Source organism: Aythya ferina, assembly GCF_964211825.1.
Source record: "Aythya ferina genome assembly, chromosome: 1".
NCBI classification, from domain to species: domain Eukaryota; kingdom Metazoa; phylum Chordata; class Aves; order Anseriformes; family Anatidae; genus Aythya; species Aythya ferina.
The window spans coordinates 23,872,775-23,899,219 of record NC_140296.1 but is presented as its reverse complement, the minus strand read 5'-3'; the positions used below and the strand labels follow the sequence as shown (position 1 = coordinate 23,899,219).

The 26,445-nt window shown below is 41.5% G+C and overlaps 1 protein-coding gene across 13 annotated transcripts in view; it reads left to right on the top strand.

Annotated features, from left to right (window-relative positions):
• STARD13 (StAR related lipid transfer domain containing 13) overlaps nt 1-26,445 on the top strand; it is a 294,723-nt gene that overhangs the window by 228,132 nt on the left and 40,146 nt on the right. For all 13 annotated transcript variants that reach the window (XM_084506706.1, XM_084506700.1, XM_084506705.1 and 10 more), the window contains one exon: nt 25,052-25,123. In XM_084506706.1, the coding sequence (XP_084362832.1) occupies nt 25,052-25,123 (72 nt within the window). The remainder of the gene's footprint in view (nt 1-25,051; nt 25,124-26,445) is intronic.

The following is a 26,445-nucleotide window of genomic DNA, read 5'->3' as shown; positions in this document are numbered from 1 at the left end:
AAACTCAACAGAAGTTAAACTCTGCTTTTGAAAATGTAACCTCTCCAGGCATGGATTGGGATGTGAGAGGTGGCCAAGAGGCAGAACGGTCACCCATGAAGAAATATGGGTGAGTGGGGACTTTAACAGCTAAAGCACTGTATGAAGACATGTCATGAAGACACAAGATTAGGAGAAAGTCTCTTGTAACCTAAAGACAGAAGGTTTTTAAAAGGGATGGCATGAACCAGAAAGTACCTTGAATCAAAGTGTCTTCAGATAAGGCATATTCAATATGAGCCCAAATTTGAATACCTCTGATGTCTCTTCCCCTTAGACCTCTTGTCTTTATAAAGTGCTAATCTAGAATTCTTTCAGAGCACCTTTTATATTTGATTGCAGGTGTACTTTTTCCTATTTGCATCAAAGTATCGTCTTTAGGCAGTGATTAAAGAGAGGAAGAGCCTTTGTGGCCTCAAAGTGGCACATTCTAATTGCAGATGAATTATTTACCGTCCCTACTTAAGAATTGCAGTTCAAATGTCCAAAATGGAGAATGGATTAAATAATTGTAATATTATTGTAGTCGGCTCCTGTAAGCATTTCTAGTATTGATGGTCAAGTTCACTGTCTGAGGACAGAGTGGCAGTGAGAGGAAGCAGCAATGATATTAGAAAAGTAATTCTCAGCAGTAAGAAGTTTGGAGGATACTTTCTAGAAAGAGACTCTGTCTATGCTTAGGATATAGGATTTTAAGAAAAACATGAAGATTGTAACTTAAATTTCTTCTAAATGTACCGTGCCATACTTTATATTATAAAGAAATTGTCCATAAGGAGAAGTCCCTGCAAGTACTCTGACAGCATGCACCTCTGATGTGCACAGCAGTGGGCTGCATATGTCGTAGTTTGGAGTCGAGATGCCCAGTACTGTGTGCTGCTAATTCCTGGCAGCTATGACAGGTATTTCCAGTAGAATATGATTTTTGTTGGGGCTGGCAGCAGCCAAATTGTATATGGAAATATTGATGAAATAAATTCCTATGTAATTCCAAGATTAAAAACAACAACAACAACAGTAAAACTATGCATTATATTTCAGCTAAGGATAATCCTCTATCTAAACATTCCTCGGGACCTACTTGTGGTGTCATCCCCTCTCATTTTTTCATCACCTGAAAGCCAGATTTGCCTTCAGGGTATAGGATCATTGTGGCAAAGATGAGCTGGCACTGCTCGTCTCACCGCTGACTGCTGTGCTTTCAGCAGCTCCTATAGCACACAGCTGTTGAAGACCATTTTGGAAGGGTCTTTGTGCTTACTACAGATACTAATGTACCGGTCTCTTCTAAAATGATGGAGGAGAATATTTTGCCCTTTTCATTTCAAGGCATCATAACGTCTTGGAGACATTTGAGGCCAATTGCCAGATGTGATTAAAAATTAATGGAGCAGAGCAATTGTGCTTGATCCCCCTGACAGACACGTGAATAACAGCTTTTCCTAAAACTACCTTTTTTAACAGTTCTTTTTGCATCTGTGTTTGTCAAAATGACAACTTCTTTTTCATAAAAAATAGAAAACAGTGTTAGTGGACATTTGGGGAATTTTTTAAATGCAGTTTCCTGCAAAATCTAGTTGGATTTTGTTCATTGCACATAGGATGAACCAGTGAGCCAGACTGTAAACTAGAGCATAAAACTAAGTCAACAGGCATTAAGTGAGGAAGCAGATACAACTCAGTTTAGCAGTCCAGAAGTTGCCTTCAGTAACGTGCACACTCAACATGTGTGAAATGATGCTTGCTGTACTGCTTCAAAGCCTGTCTGCTTTGGAAAAGAGGAAAAAATGTTGTATTTTTGTCTGCTATTACCAAAGCCTTGAAATTCAGACTGGAGATATTTTAGAGGAAAGGAAATAGGAAAAAAAGTAGGAGGTGATGAGGCGTGTGATCTCTGCATTGATGCTTTGGAAGATTGTGGGGAGTGCTACTGTTGAGGCTCTTAGATTGAAGAAAAACATTAATATGACAGCAAAGTAATACTAATTAATGCTTCTTTACTATCTTCCATATGGAGAGCATTGCAAAGACATTAGCTAACTAGTGAGAGACTTGATTATACACGGAGGAGATTCAATTCTTCACATCTTGCCCATCTTTTTGAACAGCTAAATATAAGCAAGCATAAATTTGACTGAGCAGTTCTCTGCAGAAGCAGGGGAGAACAGTTTTCATTACCCGTGAACTATTTGTAAGACTTTGCGTGCAAAAGTTTTTACGACTAAATTCTGGTATTTTCACTCACAGTAAATAGCTACTCACTCTTTGGGTTATTAGTAGTGAGAGTGTCTAGTGTCAGACACTCACAAAAAAAAGCTCACTCTCAAAAAAAGCTCACTATGAAATACTGTTTTTGAAGAGGTCTTTACCACTAATTTGGTGATTTTCCTTATTTGGAAGAATATATTCCTGACTCTTCAGACACACATTTTGTTCATTGTGCCTGTAGAGGATAATCAGAGTCTATTTAGAAGGGCAGGATTTGCCTGACACAGATATGGTTCATTTATTTTTTTTAACAGTAGACTTTTACGATGATAATCACATCATCATGACATAAGTACTAGTAGCTACTCACAGTCACTGTAGCTACGTAGTTCTCCCAACAGGAAACTGTTAAATAAACAATGGTATTTGAGAAATTGGCATTTTTCTCTCGTGTGTTTCACCGCAAATGTATTCTTAGCTCTTCATTCACCGGTATTTTTCCAGTCAACTGGTCTACCTTCAGAAACTCACAGGTGTGCACTCATCCAAACAAATTTGGTGTTGTTTGGAGAATACTACTCTTCAGTGTCCAGCAGAAGCAGGGTTAACTAACCTGGAGGTTACCAGCCAGCAACCCTTACCAACCGTGGAAAGCAGCAGTCTATAAAATGTCACCATTTCTCCAAGCAGGGATGTAAATGATGTTAATGTGCCAGCTCGGGAGGAACATAAAGATAATGTTTGTAGAAAAAGAAACGAGAAGTTTACTGAGTTTCTGCTGAATAGCTACAGATGTGGCAATCCAGAGGTAGTTAAACACAAGGGGTGGAAAAGTAAGCAATGCATTCCAGCTGCAGCAGCCGAACACTGCTTATGTTAAAGTCTCCATCAGAGGACAGAGCTGGAACTGTATCATGAAAATATCTACTTCAGCGTAGAGTAGTAAATTTGCCACCTAGCCAGCCTGACACCAAAGCAACCTGTTTGGTCAGGTGTATCTGAGAATATATATTTTTTGGAGTCGTCCTGAATCCCACATTCCTCTAAGGAAGAGTAAATATTAGTCCTGCAGGTTTTGGTGGAGTGGATTAGATGAACTTTCACTTTCCACTTTGGCCTCATTTTCTGTGGTTAATTTCAAGTTCTTGGATAAAGTCTTCTCAAGATAAAAATGAGTATGGTCATTTATTTATTTTTTTTTTTAACTGGTCATTTTACAGGATGTGGCTATCGTTATTATCAGTCCAGAGTACGTGAGTCAGACAGTGGTATTATCAAGTTATTCCTTACTGTGGGTTTGTGTAAGATCCACTGAAGGAAATGTGGCAGCTTTCACAGCCAGTGGTGTACAACATTTTCCTAAACTCACTGATGAGAGCGAATGGAGAAATTAAATAAGACAGAGACTCACTGGAGTTTCCCCATCACTAGCAGGCTAGGTGTGGGAACAAATACATTAAAATAACAGCTGGGGAGGCAGAAAGAGAAGGTGTATGTATGAAAATGAAAGAGAAGAGCCCAGCGGTCCTTAAGGAATTGTTTATTGTACTGAAAATACAGGAGAGATCAAGGATGTGCTTTTTTTTTCAAAGCAAGCAAGCAAACAAGAAAATGAATGTTAGGCATGCTTAGGTACAGTGATTTCAATGCCACTTACAAATTTGTTGAAAATCCTGATTGAAAAAGCAATCTACTTGAAACAGTACTAAAATTCACAGTTGCACCCTTTGGAGCAGAAGTTGGAATTCATCTTTTCTGCCTCAGAAGAAAACTTTAGATGTATCTGTTGATTAGGATCTAGGCTACAGGAACAGACTGCTATAAAAATGTAGCATTAGTGGAATTTTCCAAGTCCAGAAATAATTTAGTGTCCAAATGCTTATTTTATCTGATTTATGGCTTCACAGCCTTATATAAGCCAGTAGTGCCAAATAAAATTTTCTTTACTGTGATATGTGTGCAGTTCTTCCTCAGGTATTTGGAGTGATGTCTAACACGCAAATTAAATGAAAGGTTTATTCTAGAAATATTCAGCAATATTTATATTTTTAAAGTACAACGTTAGTTTTTACAGTATTGGTGCCTAAACGTATGTATTATATGCTTCACAAAATCAAGGACCCAAATACTTCCAAAAACTGTATAGTCATACATGTATATAATTGTGGTGGTTTTTTTTCTTCCTTAATACCATTGCAAAAGTACTCTTCTCTATTCCAATAATTTAACAATTTCGTTGAATGAGTATCTCTCGGGAAACCAATCATAGAAAAGAGTAGCAGTGAATTTGCCGTCAGGTTCCACATAGATGGGTGTGTTGCCAACACCTGTGTAGGGACATATAATTGAAATAAGTTTGCATAAATTCCCTGTAGTAATGGTGCGTTGGTTGCTGCCAGTGAATGTTAGGGCACTTAAACAAACCACAAATAGCAAAGCATGTTTAAGCATTGATCATTTAATGCAGACATTGTCAGAAGAATTAAATATATCATGATGCCCTTTTGTTCCTTCTTTTTACTTGGTGTAATATACAGTTGCAGTCTAAATCTCTTCAGTCTCTTTTATAAAGGAAGATTTCTTATTTTGGACAGCTGCATAATTGGGGTGCTAAATCATCCTCAAGGATGTAATCTAAATGATCGTGCTCTGTAACAATTTTCTGTTTTCCTTGATTACTTCAGAGCAGAAGGAACAGTTTTAGGCAATTGCAGTCTGTGGTATTGCCTTAAAAATCAAGCACTGATCATTACAATGTAATAGTTTTGAAGCCAAATATCTCCAGATCCCTTGTAAATAGACTAATTCAAAGTTCAAAATAGCTGTTGTGGTAGGTAGGGCTGTAGCCCTTTTAATGTAGGAAAATCTGACGCACAGAGATAATTTAACTACTTACCCAATTCACATCACAATCCAGCAGAAGAATCTGGAAAAAAAAATATGTCTGACTTCCACTCTAGACCATTAGTTACAAAAAATGCACTAAAATCCATGTAGCAATATTCATAGAAAGGTAACAGGGGTGGCTGTAGAGCTGAGCTATCATTTATGAGGTGCCCGACATGGAGAAAGGGTCCAAGAGCAAGACCCAAGGCTGGGATCCCAGCACATACTGCCCTTCCCTACCTGCTGGACAGCTGTGTTTGCCAGCATACCCATCGATCGAATCAAATTTCCTATCTTTATTCTTAAAAGAGGCAATTAGCAGGGCAGGACTCCAACCTGAAAACATATGCTAAGGTGTCTTTACTCAGCGGGAGGGATTTCAGCTAATGTTAGCCCGTGGAGTTACGCTGAGCTGCTAATGTACCTGCTCAGTGCCTGAGGAAGTTCCTGTAGGGACACACTCGGCAAAAGAGCAACCTAGACTAAAAATGGTGCAAACAGTTCAATGGAAGTTCACTCGAGCCGGCTACCACACGGGCACTGCAGCATCCTCCTGGAAATGGCCTGCCTCTGCTTACTGAGAGCATTCCTTCCTGCAAACAGACTGCATGCTAATTTCTCTATGCACCCTCAGTTTCCACTGTATAATAGCATTAATGACCTTGACAGAAAGCATTTCCTGGGGATTAATAACCATTTGAGGTTTAATGACCTGAGGCTATGCCTCAGGCCATCAACTGCTCCAAGCTGCTCATTAAATCCTTAGGATACACTGTCTACTTCAATCATTCCTGCTTAAGTATTTGCTCAGTGTCACCTAATAACAATATTCTCCCTAAGGTATTTCCTCTTTAGAGGCCCTAGTTTTGGAAATGTGTTTGTCCTTAAGTCTTTTGGGACAAGAACTCATCAATTTTTTAAGTGACTCTATATTACAAGTCAAAGCATTTACTCAGGTTGTCACTGAGTTTCTGCTGTGATGAGCACAGTCAAAACGACCGAGACAGTTAAATTTATAAATTGCACCTGGAAACATGAAATATTTGTTTTAGCTGCTGGCAATCTCATAATCTACATCCAGAGCCAGTAGCTTCCCCCACCCAATCCCAGTGGTTCAGCCAGAGGTAATTTATCTGAGAGGTGATACAGGACAGTCTTCCACTTCCTAGCAAACAGTGCCTTCGTACTGGCTCTGAAGGATACCCCAAATTCAGGTCTGTGTGGAAGGAACACAGTGAGAGCATTTGCTTGTTGGAGGAGAAATGCCACCGCTAGGCCAGCTTCTTACTGATGAAGTCATAAGTCAGAGGTGGTGCGTTGTCCTCTGCTATGGCACGTATTTGTGAAGGGCGAACTTGTTTTTCTGCAGAAGATTTGTCATTTAGGGGAACATTCTTCCCACATCCAGATGGCATCGAGTACAATTGGATCTCAGTTACATCTAGTGCCGTGGCGTTACATCGTGTTCCTTGTTTGTTTGTGTAGCACCGCAGCGCCGCGTGCCAGAGAGGCATGGCACAAACCAGTCGCTGTTAAACGTTTCTTCCAAAAGTTTCTAAACTGAAAAAGAAGAAAAGCTCAGGGAAGAAGGCGATCAATAACAGTTGTGGGAAAGTACAATAAAAGGAGCAAGGTGCAGGGCTATACATCTATAAATCAGTTATATTGTCCTCACATCCATTACAGGAGTCTTCTGCCCGCATCGTGTTTGCACAATAGTGTCCATCGTGCTCTGAGCAACCAGTTGGCTTGGTAAGCCAAAGGACAGCCAGGAACAGTGCTCTTACAGCCCTGGAAAGAGGAGATGCTACCTTTTTGAGAGGTCTGGGAAGCCCTGCTCTCAGCTTGGCATTAGTTTAGAAGGAGCTCTGCTGGCCCAGTCCTTTGAGCTAACATCTTTGGCCAGAGACAGCGCACATTTTTAGGAAGAGAAAAAGATTTTTCTGGCACGTTCTGAACATTAGAACTGCTTGGAGTTGTTTATAAGCTTAGAACACTTAGAGAAAACCTAAACACCAAGAATGTGTAGTGTCAACCGCAGGGCAGATCTTGATAAGCGTTGCTTAATTCTGGTGAGTGAGGTGTAGGTATATCCTATGTATACCCTATGGAAACCGGCAGGTGAATGGATGAATAAGATACAGATGGGGCGAACAACTCAAGTATTTACTTCCTTGCTTGTGTTTGAGATTAGTGGATTCTGAGGTCAATTAACTCTAATTCAATGACATGCTTTGTGTGGGAAAGACTTGCTATTTGTGGTAAACACTGAGCACCTACACAAGAATGTTCCTACATAAATCTCAAATCCCTTTACAAACACGGATACGCTTACGCCATCACTGCAAATGGAGAAAATCAGGTGCAAACAGGAGAAATTGCTGACCTTAAGTCACATAGCATATTAGCAGCAGATGTCTCAAAGAAGAATTTATTTCATCTCACTGGAAACGTGTCTAGCTTTACATGCCTGTTCATCCCATATTCTCTATGTAATCTCTAGAGAAGAAGGAGCAGTTTCTAGGCATAAGGCAGTTTACCTCTTTTAGATGTTAAGACAGAATGAATATTTTCATGGAAGCACGTATTTCTCTCCATGGACTTCAGGATCATCTGTGGTGAATAGTTCCATTGCAGTTGCTTATAGGTGAGACCATTCCCAGCCTTTACATCCAGAAATCCCTTTGTATGTAAATTATTGTTCTACATGATGACAAAATGGCTGCTGGGAAGACAGGCCAACCAGATATTCAAGCATATGCTTAAAGTTGAGCTTCTGATCCATCCTACTGGATTGTGGTTTATAAAATCAGCCCCTCTGCTGAGACCCTTAACATATGTGGAACAAGCAGGTCTGCTGCTGGCCCAGCCTTAGTGCTCATTCTCCTGGCTGCTCTTGGCTTGAGACAAGCATCCGACATTGTTCTCACATAGATTGTAGGTGTAGGAATACACTTCTGGTTGGAATTTCCTTTCTAAAGTCTATTGAGAATTCAAATGAGAGCCAGATGAGTTTTTTCCTGTTCATTTAGAAGAAAAATGCAAAACATCATGAGAAACTTTAAAACCACCAGCACTCCCTGAAAGTGCTCACCACATTTTCTGAAAAAGTTCTATTCAAGGGAATTGAAACTTGCAGGTGATAAGCATTCACTATGTTTTTCTACCCCTTTTTAGGAAGGGCCAGACTGGTAAACAACGAATGGAGAAAATGCTTTGAAATGCATTAAACAAACAGTGGCTTTGTAGGCTCAGTTTTGAGGCTACTTTTAGTAATTGCCTTTTGCTTGGAGTTGCAGAGAGATTAATGAAAACCCCAAAACTCCGTTCCCAAAAACAGTGTCAGAAATGGAGCATCACAGCTATAATTTTCACCTTTTGGCATCGTTGCCTTCCCTGTAGATTCTCTAGTGCAGGTAAAGAAGTGGTGTCCAGGCAGCTCTGTTTGGGTTATTGTTTTTTTTTAATGACGAAGCCCAACCATAAAATAAGGAACTGTAATTTTCAGTTCTCCGGTGTGATTACTTAGTACTAAGTGAGCTTTGAAAGCATTACAGAGTTGTCACAGGCTACCATGGGTCCAAAATTTCTAGCTCCCATTACATAGTAAAGTGATACTGGAAAATACAGCCCATCTCCTACATCAAAGTACCTTTGTCATTTGTTCAGTTTTAGCCAGTGGTTTCAGAGCAACAAGTGGGCTCTTAAGATGGTTATTAAAAATCTTTAACTTCCATTTTGCTGAGATTTCATTGTCAGATTTGAGCTTCTCCTTTTGAAAACCAAGCCAGGTGTTTTTACAGTCAAATCTGTAGGAGACACCATCTTTTATAGGGAACTGCTTGCTTTCTGCTTCTGTTTCTGTCTGGAGAACAACTTATCTCATCATGCTTCTGGCATATCTGAGGCTAGACCCTGCCAAAATCTGAAAGTGAAATAAACCATCAAAAATGTCAGATTCTTGAAAGTGCAGACCAAGGTCAAGCCTAGAAAAAGGCTGGGCTTGGAAAATAAAATACTTATCCTTCAAAGTGTACACAACCCATTTTCTATCTTTGTTTTTATCTGTATATCCCGTTACTGTAGCACTGGACAGGCAAAAATGCCTCGTGTCCTGGCCACATACACTCATTCCCCTGACCTTGGGGGGACATAAAGCTGAAGCAGCAGCTGGATCCTGCTCGTCATGGGGCGCACCCAGAGATGGGAAGGGCTCGTCCCAAGCCGATCCCGGAGGCGGCGCAGCCACAGGCAGGGAGCTTTCAGCTGGCACAGCTCCGGGTGGCCCTGTGCCCCCGGGGACAGCTCCCACCTCACACTGGAGGTGACATCTGAAGCAGAGAGGTGTCCTCACACTGTTCCTCTGGGGAAGGACGGCCGCCGTTGTTCAGGAATTCAGTTTTCCCGAAGACCAAATGGAAATTTTGCGGGACGAATTGCACCTCAGTCCCCAAGATCTTGAACAGCAGCCATTCCTCATCTCTTCTTTAAACAGTCAAAGGCACGTTGCCTTCCATCTCCTTAATCCATTGTAAATTTACTTCTAACAGCTACTGCCAAAATACAGTATGGCACTTGCACAGCACATGCTTCTTCGGCAGTGAGCACAAAGCGGCTTCTGTTCAGGGGGAATATGTTGCAAGCCCATGAGTGACACACTGTGAGTGCTGAAGATTATGAAACATATTCTGAAACTGAGCAAGCCATAAACACTTCATTTTTCAGAAATAGCCACGTTATTTCTGTCATTCTGCTTGGCAAAAGTACGTACACAGATCTTGGTGTATCCACGTAGCACACGTTGAACAAGAACCAAGTGCTAAAACAGCGATGTGCCAGCAACGCTGCAGTGTTCAGAGAAAATATTTCAACACTCTTCTGGGTTTTTATAAAATCCCATGATCTCTTTTTTGTTTATTTTTACTTCACAAGCCTCTCTCTTGGACTAAAGTGACCTCAGACTATAGCATGGAGTTGTATCCATTGATCTCTTAGTGAGTGCTCTCTACATGATCAGGAGTTGGGTCATGGCTCAGGATAACTCATATCTCCAAGAAGGAAATATCTGTTAGAAGGACAAGTTTCTTATGTCTGCCATGGCCAGATTCTGCTGTGAAATGACTAAGTTTAGAGATCAGCTGAAGGCTGGACCAAGTCGTTAATGACACTGAAAATGTTCCCATCTGACATCCAAGCCCCCGATCACTGAAGGCACACAGGAAAGACAACCAGCTCCTACAAGGTAGCTGGTGGTCCTCGTGTATTTCGAGCACATTTCTGAGCACAGCACACACTTCAGCATATCTCATCTCACAATTTTCCTTCCTGAGGAAGGAAGAGCCTTTATTCCCGTTTTGAGTTGAAGTGTAAGTGTTAAGTGACGCGAGCCGTTTCCCACTGAAAGTCTGGCTGAGCAAGGAATTAGTCATTACTTTCCAAATATCCAGCACTGCCTAGTGACAAAACCATCTTTGCCTACAGCAGGCATGTGGCGATTCAGACTGGTGAGGACGGTCCCGAGCAGTGGGAGCAAAGGGACTCAGCCCATGAGGTGGCAACTGAGACTGCCCAATGGATTTCCCATCAACTATTAAAGGATTAAGAAATAGTTGAAATTCATCCAGGAGGTTAAAAAGTGCCAGGGTCTGTATTCCATTGACGTTTGCACAGCCAACCCTTCAGTATTCCCTCTTGTTATCCAGCTAGAGGAATTACATGAGCATATGATACAGTGGTTTTGTGCTTTGGTGTCTTCCACTGTCCACCCCACAGCCCCAGTTTCTGGTAGGTCTCCAGCCTTCCTGTTGTCTTCTTCCCAGGTAATACATGCCACATAGCTGAAGGGCAGCCTCCAGCTTTATACAGTGATAACTGCAAATATCTAACTCACCTAAGCTCTTTCATGCGATTTGATAAAAGAACAATTTATGTCTTTCCTGCTCGTAGCTAAAAATAACAGTTAAAAAAAAAGTGTGGAGCGATGTAGTCCTGGGTGGTGTGCTAATTAGTTCTTTGCTAATTCGGCTTTATTGCTGGCAATGATTACCGTCGAGTAATTACAGGGTTCCTCTGAGTCTGGCTTCCATTTGCTCTGTGGTGTAACACGGGTAAGGAAATGAGGAATGTCAGTACTATGGATACCCAGTGTTATTTCTGCTATAGCTGAATTTCGTGTTATAGGCAACAGTTATTTCGTACAATTGTTTTAATAGCTGGAAACAGACCTAGGTGAGCTGCAGAGTGGAAAACCTGTATTTCCACTACATTAAAAGTCTGTTTTGTACTTGAAGGAGCACATAAAACCCCCACGGCCTTCTATAAAAAAATATGCATGGAAAGGAAACTAGAGACTTCAGCCAAAATACTAAAAATAATAACTATACCAACACAGCCAAGTTGTCTGTTCCTTCTTCCCTCCAGTATGAATGAATAAATGTTTATGTACAGCTATCATGTAGGAATTGCTTTAGCATGATTTTTGTATGTTGCTCTGTAGCTGTGTGGATTTCATTACAAAGGGACTAAGCAAAAGAAAACTGTGATTTCCATGAAGAAAAGTCCTTAGGGTATTTTAGTTCGGGTATCAAGAACATTTCAGTTCGTTGGTAAAAGTGTTTGCTCTGTAACCTTCCCGTTGTGTTTTCTAAGCATGTTTAGGTGTGCATGTGCCCAAGTGCTGCAGTCCTAATCTCTCATTCCTGCAGCCGTATGGTGTCAGAAGGCAGGGTCAGATGAAGGAAAATCAGAGGTGTGAGGTGCTTGAGTAGGCATGTGAGAGTATTTAACTTTTAAAAATTTCTGAAGGTCTTCCACTCTACCAGTTAGCAAGTTTAAATACTCTTAAAATTCCACCCTTTGAGTTCCCCATGTTGATATTAAAAGTTATTCACATCTATTCAGTGAAATTAAACAAAATTTCCATCATGTGATGGGTGATGAAAACTGTCTATCCAGATGTCCGAACAGTAGCTCTGCTGCTACTGTCCAACAGGCCTTGTAGTTTGAGAACTTTCCCACATTCAGTACTGGTTTTGAGGTCAAGAGAAACGTTTGGATGACATTTTTGTAAAAATGGGTGCTTTTCCGAAGGCAGAGTGACGGAAGATTTTCCTTTTTTAGTAAGCGAGTAATTGTTTCCTTTAATTTCTTTGTTTTTCCCCTGATTCTATTAAGATCAGCGCATAGCCATGTAATTAGGGGCTCTGGACAAGATCATGCCGAAGCACACAGTGGTGTGACTCCACTGTTTCTACAACACTGCAAAACAAGGGGCAAAACTTAGTTTACAATAACATCTTTACGTATTTCATCAATCCATTGTATGAAATAATTTTAAAATTAGTAGAACTGTTGAACAGAGGAGATTGTCTGGTCCAACCCCTGCTCATGGCAGAGCCAACTTCCCACATCGTGTCACATCGTATACTGACACAGAATCAGCCTAAGCCCAGAAAGGAAGATGGGCCAAGCTCAGAATGTTAAAGTTAAAGAAAGCAACATTTGTGCTTATGATTAGTTTACCAATTTTTCATTTCTTCATACAGTCACAGGAAGACAGCCTGGCAGCTCTCATTAGTAATAATCTTGTAGTAAATAGCAGCTGAAAAAAGTGTTTAATAGGTATGGGTGTTTGATGTTTAATGATCTCAGGAATAATAATAATAATAATAATAATAATAATAATAATAATAATAATAATAATAATAATAATAATAATGTAGATATCGACTAATTATGTCCACTTTCATTTTATAATTATTCTTAACTAACAGTCTTGAGGCACGATGAAATGTTAATAATGTTGTTATACTTGAGTGATCATAATTACAGTATGGTTGTGAATCAGAGGACATCATCTGGGTTTGTAGGTACAGCCCTTGGCTGTATTTTTAGGATAATGTCAGCCCTCCTGTTGCTGGGTTGTGTGCGGATGACAACTTCTTCAGATTGTGTGAACAACTGACATTCTGCTGTTAAGGGTTTTGTTTATTTTTTCAGAAGAAATGCACAGAATGTCTTTCTCAATAGGTCTTTTAATGGAAGGAGCTAATAAGGAAACAGTGGGATCTAAAGACAGCCGCTCGTAGTGTTCATCAGCTGATAACAGCAGCTAATACTGATAACTCCAGGTGGGAGCTTGGCACTTTGCAGTACGTTCTCTGTGCACAAGCCATGGATCCGGACCTTTGTCTTGAATATTTCAGCTCTTCCATTTGTGCTGTATCTTATCAATGTTTCCTGCAGTACAAATTACTCCTCTCACTCAGAACTCCAAAAGAAATTACTTTAATCTTAATTTACGATAAACAAGAACTGAGGAGTCTTTTTTATTAATACATCAAAGTATTATCTCCAAGGGGAGTTAGCTTCACAGTGATGTTCAGTGTTTAATATAAATTCACAGCATGAAGACCACCTCAGATGGGTAGAGGTTCTCTGATGTGTATCTGATTGCCTGCGTGTAATTTGAACATCTACAGCACATGAAGGGCATAATCAAACAATAATTAATATGGTGATAAGGAACTACGTTTTATACTGCTTATTTGCATAATTCAGGGAGAAAGTCTACTGTGACAACATCTATCTTTTGGGGGATTGTTTACATTTTCACTCCTATTATAACATGAAGCATTCTCCTGCATTCCATAGCGCCTTTCATCTGAGGAGCTCCAATTACTGTTTGACCAATTAACTTCAGCACCGCACACATACAAACCACCTTGGGTATTGTGGCATGATATTTAAGTCTCAAACTTGACCTCCAGCTTAGGACACTGAGTTTGAAAACCCTGGCTTCCAGAGCCATTAAATCTCTGTCCGTAATTGGAGTTCTGATTCCCCATGGGAGCAGAAATAACACTCAGACCCACACTGCTCCCTCATGGGAGCCCTCCGAATGTCAGGCTGCTCCAGAGACCTTGGGCATCTTGTGTGCTGCTTGAATTCAAGCTGTCTGCAAATCTCCCCTGGCCTTGCAAGAGATTACATTTACCAAAAGCTTGCAAGGACAGAGGGTAGCTAAAAGCTGCGTGTAGTGGGGTCCATCTGTTGCATCCAAAGTCAAAACAGGTCTCAAGGGCAGAGCACCAGACCAAACACCTTGTACAATTTTTGTGCACTGAGGAAACATGCCTTGTATATAGATGAAAGAATATGTTGCTGATGTAATTAAATCATTAGCAATCTAATCAAAGAGTCCACGTATAAGGAAAATATTCTGAATACTTATAATACTAAGTATTCAGATATGGCTACTTTCCCATAATGGTACAGTTAGAATTGATCATTTTATGCTTCCTATTCACTATGCTTCTCTTTTGTGTTGTCCTTACCCTTCCTGTGACTCTCTGGGTCTTAAAATCAATGGCATTAATCTTCCTCAAGAAGAAAACCAATACGAAGTCACTTACAGCAAGTGGGCACCACTGAGCACAGCCTGGCTCCGGCCTCTCTGCACTCTCCCTTCAGGGGTTTAGGAACATGGATGAGATCCCCCTGAGCCTCCTCTTCTCCAGGCTGAGCAGCTCCAGCTCTCCCAGCCTCTGCTCACAGCAGAGATGCTCCAGTCCCTTTGTCATCTTGGTGGCCTTCTGTTGGACTCTCTCCAGGTCTCCTTTATACTGGGGGGCCAGAACTGGACCCAGTACCCCAGATCTGGCCTCACTTGTGCTGAATCTCTGCTGATGATTGCTCTGCTGGCAACATTTTGCTTAATGCAGCCCAGGATCCTGTTAGCATTCTTTGTGGCAAAGTCATGTTGCTGGCTCATGCTCAACTTGGTGACCACCAGGATGCCCAGGTCCTTCCCTGAAAAGCTGCATTCCAGCCTTTTGGATGATCACTTGCTCTTTCACTCTTCAAAAATAGTGATTCATTAGAACATACATAACTTGAATATGACATGAATAGCTACATATGGGTACAATGCTGCAAGGACTACTTATTATTAATATCTATTAGCTATGGCGGTATCTCTGGTATGTTGTAAAAACTGCTTTACAGCATATGTGGGTGGCAATTGAGCATACACTTGAAGGTTTTCTAAACACCAGCTGGACTCAACATTTCACTTTGAAATATGAGCTCAGCAGTTATTTTGGTGTTCAGGCCACTCTTTGCTCTGTTCTACATAGAAGTTTAGATGCAGCCTAGATCTCTTCACTTGGAAACCCGAAGGCATAAGATGAAAGTCTGTTTTCAAAATCTGGCCTATAGTGACTCCATGAGTCATCAGAAGTTTTGGAGTAGATCCCAGAGGATGAGATTGTTACCCCTTCTCTACCTATCTGATAATATTCCTTCCACATTAAAGATACAATATATTTTATACTAGAGCCCTTAAATACTCACTTTTTCCATAACTTCATCCAAACACATTTTTAGGTGGTCATACAGTGCTTATGCACCACTATCAAAGCCCTGTTAATTCTCAAGTCAGCGGTGCTAAACCCATCACTTTTTGAATGGCCTGCCAAATAGGTGGGAAGGGCAGCGTGGTGCTGGAGAACAGGTGGGTGGTGCTCTGTCCTCGGAGCCTGTGCTGAGCAATACTCATGGGTGCTGTCAGAAGGCAGGAAAAGGAATATAAATCCTATTGAAGAGGGGGGAGGATGTGACGGGAACCGAGCTCTTAATCACTTCTGTCCATTAGCAGTACCAGAGTATTTTTCCTAAGACAAAAGGGAGAGCCTGGTGTCCTTGTCAGCTTCCAGTGTATATATATATATATATATATGTATTATTTGAATTTTATCTAGCTCATAAATCCTGCTAGTAGTTTCAGCTGGATAAAGAATTCTTCTTGTTTCTTGTCATAAACTGCTGCAGCGTTCCTTTATGCAGCTGCCACATTTCATCCTAACGCAGCTGCATTTCACCCACGGATGTAGTGAGCCCTATATATAACTTTCACATCAGTTTTTATAACCATTTAAAGTGCCTCAAGATGAGATGTGGGATGCAAGCTATTGTTTTATTAGTGTCATCACAAATTGCTGTATTGTACAAATCAATTGTAAGCTGAGAAGAAAAGCAATTTCAAAGTGATATTTGAAGATAGAGAGAGATTTTGGGGGTTAGGAGGGATTTATAATCCTGATTTAGAAAATTTGAAAGGAATGTGGCAAAAAAAAGAGGAAACACTAGCTGGAGTAAGGTTGCATAAAGTGGATGGATATGTGGAACAGTGGGTAGCAAAAATGTCAGTGTAATGGATGGCAGAAAGTTAGTTTTAAAGGAGTTTGGAGTAGAAGATACAGAAAAAAAAAATGAGGAGAAAGAGAAAGCAGCAGTAAATAGGAGTGATCATGATGCTAAACAGCAAAGACCTGGAGAGGATACTCAAGGAAGAGCTGGATCTCTTGGTTTGATCACATAGCTGAACCACATAATGTAGACATGACTTTTCACCATCCTTTGGCTCGGTTAAACATCTTTGCTGTGTTTTTAGTGTTGTGTCTGAAACTTTCAAATATTAAGACAAGTTGGTGTCCGTACCTCAATGCATTCTTATATGCAGGTGCCTTGCTGTGCCCAACATGCCGTCCCCTGTACCTCTAGAGTGACTTAGAAATCTACATAAGGGAAAAATTCCCTGGGGAGCTGGTTTGAGGCTAAAGACTCTTAGGGACACGGATGGCTGCCTGGAAGGAAGGCTAATGACTCTGAACTGGGAGTCCCTCTGGTTACTTCTTGCTCCTGACGTCTTTGTGTGTCCCTGTGCCTCTGCTGGCTTATTCTCCTTGATGCTTTAACAGCCCTTGCACGTCACCTCTTCACTTACACTTGCGGAGTGTCATGCAATGTGCAAAGGTCTCCCTGCAAACCGTTTTCCCTGTTTTCATGTTGCCATTTGCACAGCTTCCTTCACATTGTTAGCATGAGAGAAAGTGGTGTGCTATATGCCTAGCTCTGATGAGATCTAGATGTCAAAAATATTAATATAGACACAATCTTTCCAGACCTGTGACTTTTCATTCCTGGTGAACCTGCTGTAAATTTCAGGCCTACCAGTTTTAACCAGTATCGTGTTAATTCAGGAAAGGAATTGAGCATAGTCCTTTTCACCTGAAGAGGAGCTAAGTTCCTAATTCCTGGCCAGAACAATATACCTTTCCTCTTGGGAAATGTAGTCTTGCCAAAGATGAAAGGCTGATGAGAAGTGTCCCGTCCCAGTGGCACTGTGCAGCATTTGGTCACAGTAGGTAACAAAAGAATTGTCACAGTTGGTCAAAGAAATAGTTCATATAGTCCCAGACTGTGTCTGAGCACAGTGGCTCAGAAGGAAAAGCTATACAAGGGGTCATCTAGCCAGCAAAAAATAATCTTATAATGCTGTCTTTAGTTTGGTTTCATTTATTCTCTTCTGGAGAATCCTTTTCCAAATCTGAGGTGGTAGCAATGGGTACTCCAATACGACTCAGTTCACTTTTGAGCCCACTCATCTCCTGATCCCAGTGTCCTTTGGCAATGAATTTCATAGATTGCTTTAAAAAAAAATACTTTATCAGTTCAGATTGCCTTATTTCTTTTTCATTCCTCCCTTTTCATTAATCTTCCTGCCCTTGTGCTACAAGGCAGAGTGAATAGAAGCTCCAAATTTCCTATTTTTGTATTACCCATGATTTTGTACCCTTTTATCATAACCCTTCCTTATTCATCTGCTCTCCAGGGTAAACAGTCCCAATCTTTTCATCTCTCAGCATATGAGATTTTTTTTTTTCACGTCCATAAATAATCATGCTTCTCACTTTCAACCTTTCTAAGTCAAAGCATGAATGGACATCATCTGACTATTATTCACCAAGTGTAAAGAGCTACAGAGAAAGAAACAACTCATGAGCTTGAAAGGATCTTTTTTTTTTTCTATTGACATTTGAATTATTTTCAGCCACACTAGTTTAAAAGGTCCATATTTTATTGTATTATTACTGGTACCACAATACTCTGCAAAAGCTTAATGTCTATTAAAATAACGCTTTGACAGCTTTATTTGTTCCTTGCTTGCAAAACATAACCTTGCCTCTAATAGTAATTATACAGCATGATATAAAATAATTCCAATGAAATTCCACTTCTGAAAACCTTATTACCAGGATTTATTGAAGAGTACACACCATAGCGTAGTAAAATAGTACAAATTCATTGTATGCTTATGTTTTATTTTATTTTTGATAGATTTGTCCTATAAATGGTAATTTTACGGGTGCAGAATACAATTGCCTTTGCATTATTATTTGAATCCTTCTGGAGAAGTCCTGTGGAGTGGAAGGAAATAGCGTAAACCGTAAGAGCTCTACCTGAAAGTCTTCCCTCAGATGGAGTTCTTGGGAAATTATGCTAAAAGCCTAAATAATTTCAGACACCATTATACTTTGCATAAAAATTTATACCATCCTATAAATAAAACTTAAGAATTTTTCCTTTTAAAGAATTCTGGTGCATGAAAATGTTGCAGAAAATGTTGTATGTCATTAGTAAATTGCATCAGGCTTTTTCTTTAGGGAACACAAGAATCTTTATATTTTTCCATGATCTACACCAACCTGCCTGCTGTAGATGTGACCTGTGTAGATGTTTTGCTGTGAATTTCCTGGGTGACCTTGGAAAGTCATTTGTTCTCATATTTGTAAATATTTTCCCGTTCTTTACAGTTCAGCACCTAAACCCTACCGTGAGGCTGATTTCTTAGCTCCAAAGTGGCTTTGAAAATGCCATTCAGTGGAAACCTCTCAGCCTTCTGTGTAATGTAGTAGCTGGGTGACGATGGAGTGATGCATTCAAGTATCAAAACTTCAGAAATCTGGCAATCTCCAGACCAAATTTCTAAGGGTACTAGTACTTGAGGAGTAACATAGCCATATTTGTACGGGTAGTTAAGGGAGTCATGCACCTAATTCCCACCAACCTTACCAACCTTGTCTTTAACTTGCCTGTGTACTTTTGAAGTGCTTCAAATCCCCATCTGAAAAAATAAGAATAACAGTGGAATGGATCATTATCTTAAAGATGATGAGTTGTAAGGGCAGGAGAGCAGTGGGGGCCATTAAAGTATCTTGGCCTAGGCTGCAAGAAGCTGAAACATGCTGGGCCTGTTCTCATACGGCTTCAGCCTGAACTGAGCTTTCCTTCAGAAAAGAAGCAGTCTGCCCTCATGAGTGCTCTTCTGGGAAGATGTCAGGCTGCTGATGTGGCTTATTTGTGACTTGGAGGGTGTATGGGGCATCAAGACCAGCTAGGCAAGGCTGAAGCTCCCTCACACAGTATGTACAGCTGCCCCGAGAGTGCCTCAGGTGTAAGGCATGGTCAAAGTCTCGTCCCCAGTAGTAGTCACTGGCTCACCTTTCACACGGATCCACTGGGACTCTGAGGGTAAAAGGTGTTGCTATCTGGCCTCAAACAACAGTTGCAAAAGAGACCTCTCAAAAAGAGACCTGAGACCTCTTTCTACCTAACAGACCAGCTTCTGCTTCCAGTGAAGCTCACTGATGTGGCTGCGCCATAAAACAGGCTCCTTTCCAATGACTTGATCAATGGTTTTCACTAACACTCCCAGATATTTTAGCTTTAACCTAGTAAATTAGATTTAAGTGGTGAGCAATATAGGGGAAATAAAAAAGAGAGCATAAATAGTGATTTGTTACAGGCAGATGAATAATAAAGGTTATCACGCATAAAGCTGACATAAACACAATAGATGAGGTAATTATGTACCTTATTTATTCTTGTTGCAATTTCTTTTGCTACATCGTGCAAAGGGATATCTGAATCTTAAATTAAAATTATATGGGGAAAAAAAAAAAAAAAAAGAAACACTGAAAGAGAACACAGAGGAGACAGAGGGATAATAGCAGAAAGGCAGAAATAAGATGACAATCACTGATGTCCGGATAGGGAAAGTTAAATGACTGTACTAACTGATATTTATGGACAGTGATAAGGTCCCAAGCTGTAAAATGAATTTACTCACATGTTTTTTTCTTGACCGAGCAATTTTAACCCAACAGATTTTTAGACAGTTCTGCTTTTCTTCATGTGAGGAAGGACTGTCCCCATGGTTTGGTTTTCTTCAGCTAGTTAAAATGCAGCTAAATGTGGACTAAGTTAGACCCTTGGAGGTTAATTTTCTGCCAGCTTAGAGGGTTGAGCTAGATCTCCAGTGGGTTGGCCAAGAGCTGATATGTCACGAAAGGAAGCAGAAGGAGTCAGTGGGGTGAGGGCAGGCAGGGTAGGATGTCCCTGTCAAGGACAGCTAACTCTTGGAGTTTCCTTCTGGTGTTGGGCACCATTCAAGCGGTTTGTGTGAGATTGGAAGTACTGGTAGAGAGAAAGACTGCAAGCAACCATCCCCGTTTCAGCCCCAGAATACCCAGAGCACTCACAGGGTGCGTGGGACACAAGCGCAAACCTGCTTAATGCCAGGCATGGGCTTGAAGCCACATCCCAGCTGTGCTCTCACCATCTGTCTAGTTTCCTGGCTGAACCTCTCCCTATTTCACTCTACTTACGTCTTAAATAAATCAAAAGATGGATAAGAGATTTGCACTTCAATCCCTATTGTGTGATACCACCATCTCTGATAAGTATTTAATTTAATATGCAGTGAAACAACTCTAGGAAGAAAATGGAGAAACAATCCCAAAGGAATAAAAAAGCAAAACCCAATGGCTTGGCTGATCAAAGAGGAGTGTGACAAAACATAAAGCTGATGATTTCATATGTGCACTGATAGGTTTTGGTGAAGCAGGGGGCAACTTCTGGGGCGTCTCTGGGGAGAGACATGAGGAAGCTCAGCAGTGACATTTGTGCACAGGGGATTCTGCACACACCTCCTGACAAAAGCTGGTAAATGGTGGGCACAAGGTCATCAACCTCATCGTTGTGGACACAGCACTTAGGGACATGGCTTAGTTTTGGACTTGGTAGTGTTAAGTTGATGGTTGGACTTGATGATCTTAAGGGTCTTCTCCAATCTAAACGATTCTGTGATTCTATCTCCCCACAAGTGGGGCTGGAGGACTTTTGAAGGTGTGAACATCAGTTACAACTTGTTACCAGTAGAAAAGAGTAATGGAAAGAGAAACCTGTTTCTTGTCAAGCTTTAACTAAAAGCTGAAAAAACAAACTGATAACTCCAGTTCTGTGAGACATACTGATGCACGTCAGTATTTGTGACTGAGTTGCTACCTAGTCTTACTAATGAGCCATTGCCATTAGCTGCTGACTAAGCAAATGGAAAGCAGTAGGAAAATTATCCACTACTTTTTTTTTTTTTTCAGTCAGAAGAGCAGTATGGAAGTGCATAAGCAGAAATTCACCATCATGTGCACTCTGGGCCATGCCACCCCACAATTTCACTTTCCCAAATTCCCTAAGCAGCGTCCTGGAGATGCTGTCCCTGGGGCAGATGCTGGGCTGGTGAGGGCTCATGTGATTCTGGGAGAAGCTGTGGCTCCTGGTGAGCATTAAGCACAAATCTAGGATCTCTTCTCAGTGTGATAGACCTTCTCTGTGCTGTTGACAACCTGTGAACACGTGGCTTTCCAGGTGCTTGCAGGGTTGCACCACGACAGCACAGCTACTGCAGGTTGCCTTTGACACCTGCAGTAGCCTGGACATGGGAGCAGCATTAGACCAATGCTTTGAAAAGTTATTTCTGCAACCCTTCACTGAAATCTTCAATAACATCTTTCTGGTGCTGTACTCATCTCTTCCCAAATAAGTCTTCGCTGATGGTTAACTAGCAAGTAGCAAAAAGCAAATATTAGAGTGTATGCACAGAAAGAGAATGTTAAATTGAGCATCTCAAATTGTATTTTATGCATTGCAATAGCCAGTAATGAAAAAAATCTGTACTGCATACTGAACTAAAACTTGGATTACATGCCCAGAGTGAGATAATAGAAATCACCTCTTGTCTCTGCTGAGGAGCAAATACTTGTTCGTGCCTTTTCACTCAAACTACATTACCAGCCAAGAGGGGAATGGCTGGAACAGGTGCCTTTAACCAGAAGAAATTCGCTGATGTGAACAAAGTCATCCTTTTGGCTGGGCCAAGAGCACATTGCAAAGCTGTCCTCTGAATAAGACAATCATGTAATCATTTAGTTAGAAAAGATAAGAGAGAAGGGAGGTAACTGGGCGTTACCCGTATCCGTGTCTGAGACTCAGTGTGCTGGAAGCTGATTTAGCAAATCTTGTTCTAGACTGAATCTGTTTTTTGAGGCAATCATTCAGAAAATTAGAATACTCCCAAGAGATGCCTTCATGGAGGAGATGGAGTCAAAGATTTGAAGGCAGAAGTTACTCCATTAATCATTTTGAGTTTGAGTGGGCTGCAGTATGTTACAAACAGCCTCTAAAAACAATAGCCTCCAACAAAAACTGAAGGGGTGAGGTTTTCTTTCCTTGCTTATTCCCTATAATTATTCACCCACTGCAACCTGAGATTTTTCAGACCTCACTTGGTCTGCAGGAAGATTCCTCAGCAAGATCCTCTGAGCAGCCAACTGCAAAAAACACTGAAATATGATAAGCATATAAGAGCATTAAATGGTAGCATTCTCCATCACCCACAGCCTCTGTTAGTTGTGCTTCCAGGCCAGATGAAGCTAGAATGTACGTACAGCTGTTATGAGTTGTAAAATACATTTTGAAATGGGATTGATTCATCTGTGTTTCATGAGACTGAATTAAGCAAAAGAAAGAGTATAAAGGCTTGTCTTTTTTCCAAGCATTTAATAAAAATATTCAGCCTCACTGGAACATAATAGAGATGTACTTTAGGCACACAGATGTGCAGTAGTGAGAGCCACGTTTTATGTAAGCTGCTCATTCTTTTGTGCGGTGTTAAGAACTGAATGTACTTTCATACTCCATTTTTTGGCCTTAACATGAGCTAATGTCAAAGCAAATGAAGACCTGGTGGTAAATCCTTTTCAGCACTGCTAATGATTTCTGCCATTGCAGAGCTGTTCCTGGCTGTCTCATCATCTTTGGGAAATTGGGCTTTTGATAAGTAGGCCTTACACTCTGAATTTTTATTTCTGCAACAAAATTTGCTGGTGTGGTTCAGTGTTTAGAGGATCAGAAAAAGGTGTGTGGGTCACATACTGGAGAGTGTATTCAAAGCAGGTTTTATGGTGAGCTGCAGTGGGTAAAGTCATTAGGGATATAAGGAGTGGTTTGAATGGGGCTGCACGGGGAAAAATTCATGCCAGCATTCCCTATCTATAAAAATGCATTTTAGTACAAAGCAGATTTACAACTGGCATTTTTTTTGCATGCAAGGCAAAACATGCAGAAGAGCAACTGAGCCTGATTTTATTCTTTCAGTTCCGTTGCTTGTTTTATATTTAGGTTTTCATATTATGGCTGCCTGGATTTTATAACTGCAAATGTGCCCAAACCCTTGATTGATTCATTCAGCTCGAATAATAAGCAACATAAATGTCTCCTTTCTTCAACACCTGCACACTCCATTCCTTGGCCGACACACATCTAAATTTTGCAAGTATAAGAGATGCAGGCACGTGTTTTGACTTTGATTTTGTAAACCACAACCAGCCAGGTGGTAGATCCCGGTCTAGATCTGAGCAGAAAGGAAATATTGCCCAGGTTTTGCTGTCAATCCACGTGTATCTGGCTGTTTCTATGTTTCCTGCTGTTCTTCCCGTGGCTGTGGGAGCAGCCGCACATGCAGGCAGCATGGGTGCCCACGTGGCAGGGCACAGATGGACCTGGTGCAGTGCTCTCAGGTCTCAGTAAAATGATCTCGTGGAGCTTGGCAAAAATCAAGTGACCCTAGTATCAACATGCACAGATCATTGCAGAAGTCAGGGAGTGTAGTCACTGTCTAGAACATGGCTTTCTTGCATTCCCTCATCCTCCCCTATCTCTGCTGTCACCCCCAGCTAAGGAGATGCTGTTCTCTGGTCATCCCAGCACCTCCTCCAAGTGGGCAGGATACATCATACCCAGTGAGTTCTGCTTGGAAGTGGAAGCCTAGTCCAGCACAAGCTATGTCTATGCTTCTAAATAGTGGAGAACCGGGCAGAAGATGAGACAAATTGATTCATCTTCACACTGGCCTTCTCAAGAAAAGATTTGTCTTGAAGAAAGATAACTGAAACAGTCCCAAACAGGCTCAAAAGTGGATTAAAATGAAAGAAGAGCGAGTGGTCTGGGATGCAGTGCTGCCAGTCACTGTCTCTGTATCCATCTAGCTGCATAGACATACCTGCAGCGGTTTATCCCTCCTCTATTAGCAGCCACAAGAGAAAGGCCTTGTCAGTAAGTGATTTATCCCATCTATTTTAGACACTACTTTAAGGTGAAATGAAGCACCCTTTGCAAGTAACTGTCTCTCTGTTGACTGTGGAGGGACTCTACATAATTGAGTTCAGATGGCTAGAGGTAGGAAGGTGCATCCTACCTGGGCAATTTCCCTTCAGTAACACTAGCCCTGTCCAGACCATTCAGCGTCTTTCAAGTGTGATTTTTCTCTGCAAGAAGTGTCGGAACAAGAGAAAACCCACTGCATGTTCTCTGTCATTCCATTTCCACCCTGCTTCATCTTCCCCTCTCCCCAACATCTTGCCTTTGGGGAAGGATAGGACACAGGACGACAAACCTGGCTGAGCAGCCCTCCTTCCTCATGGAGATGATTAAAACTTCAGTGTCTTCATCCCAGGCACCAAACAGCTGTGTAAACCCCAGAGCCCTATGGAGTCAGGTGGATGTCTTTGATGGGCTCTATTTTATTTTCTGATGCCGTGAAAAAATAATTCAGAGCGATGACAATGCTCTTAAGCAGGGAGCAGCTATTACCAAGTCTCCTTGCCATTTTCTTGTAATCAAAATGCTTCTAATGCAAAATAACAACGTGTGAATTATTCTCTTTTCTCTTTCTCCTCAGAAATCGAAGCAAAGGAAGCGTGTGACTGGTTACGTGCAGCTGGATTTCCCCAGTATGCTCAGTTCTACGAGGGTAAGTGGGTTTTTCTGCTCTTTGTGCAGTACTGAAAGTGCACTGGGCCCTTGCCAGGAGAGCTTGCAGTCGGCCAGCTCTGCATTTGAGTGAGTTATCGCCGTGTCTGGCTGCTTCACAAAGCCTCAGCTGCTGGAGTCGTATGAATGCCTAAAGAAAAGTGAGATTCTTGCCTTCATGGCTATGGAAGAAAAGAGGGGGACGCAATTTTTGTAAACCTCAAAGATTAACAAAAAGAAGTAAAAAAAATAAATGCATAGGTCTTTAAAAAAATGAATAAAAAAACTTCCTGAGCTGTCAAAAACAAGACTGAAGATATCAAATGCTACTGAAAATTTCAGTCTTACTGAAAATGAAATTGAAAACTCTGCAAAATTACCAAAAGTGAATCACTTGAGCTGTGTTTTACATTTGTCCTCCTCTCCCTGCAAAGCAAGAAAAGCAAATATTGCAGTGCTAGCTCAAAGCGAATGGTCATGCCCCCATCCTAGCTGTTTCTGGAGTGGGTGGGTGATGGACAGTCATCCTCAGGGAAGTGGTGTCCTGGAGGACAGGGCGAGCATGTACACTGCTGGTTCCTTCAGGAGCAATTTGGGGACTGGGAGTCATTTTTTTCCTGCTCCCTGTAGCTCAGAGCTGAGAGGGAAACTGCAGCTGATCCTCATTTTTTCCAAACTGCCTATTCCCCCTGCCAGAGACACAGAGCCAGCTTAGGACCGCTCGGGCTTATTAGCCAACACACAGCTCTGCCAAGCCCCGCTGGACACAGGCCAGGGTCAGCTTGGGTCTGGAGGCAGCACAGCTCCACACATGGAGCCAAGAAACCTCGCGGGTCAGAGCCAGCTCCACGGAGCTGGGAGCGGTGGGAAGCGTGGTGCCGAGGACACCTCCTGAGGGCCAGCTGAGGTCCTGCAAGGCTCCAGTGCTGGGTCCCATTGGGGCAGGGTGCCCAAGGACTGGGAGCACTGGGGAGAGCCGTGCAGAGATGCTCAGTTGGCTCCACAGGAACCTGGCAGGCTCTGCTAAAGCAGCAAAGAACTAAGCTTAATAAACCTGACCAAAGCTGACATAGACATCCCTATCACAGTCCCTGGGTACCCAGCAGTACCTTTTGTGTCTGCGTTATAGTCAGGGTATCTCACATAAAGAAAGGAGAGTTCACTGCCTGCCGATCTCAGAGATGTTCCTTCCAAAATGCAGCCCATGCTGGGCTCCCACAGTTCCCATACAGCCCATACGCGCTCTAGACAGCCAGCGTCTCTGAAAACAAGGTCATTTTTACAGGCATCTATTATGTAAATGTTAAGCACTAGTGTCTGAAA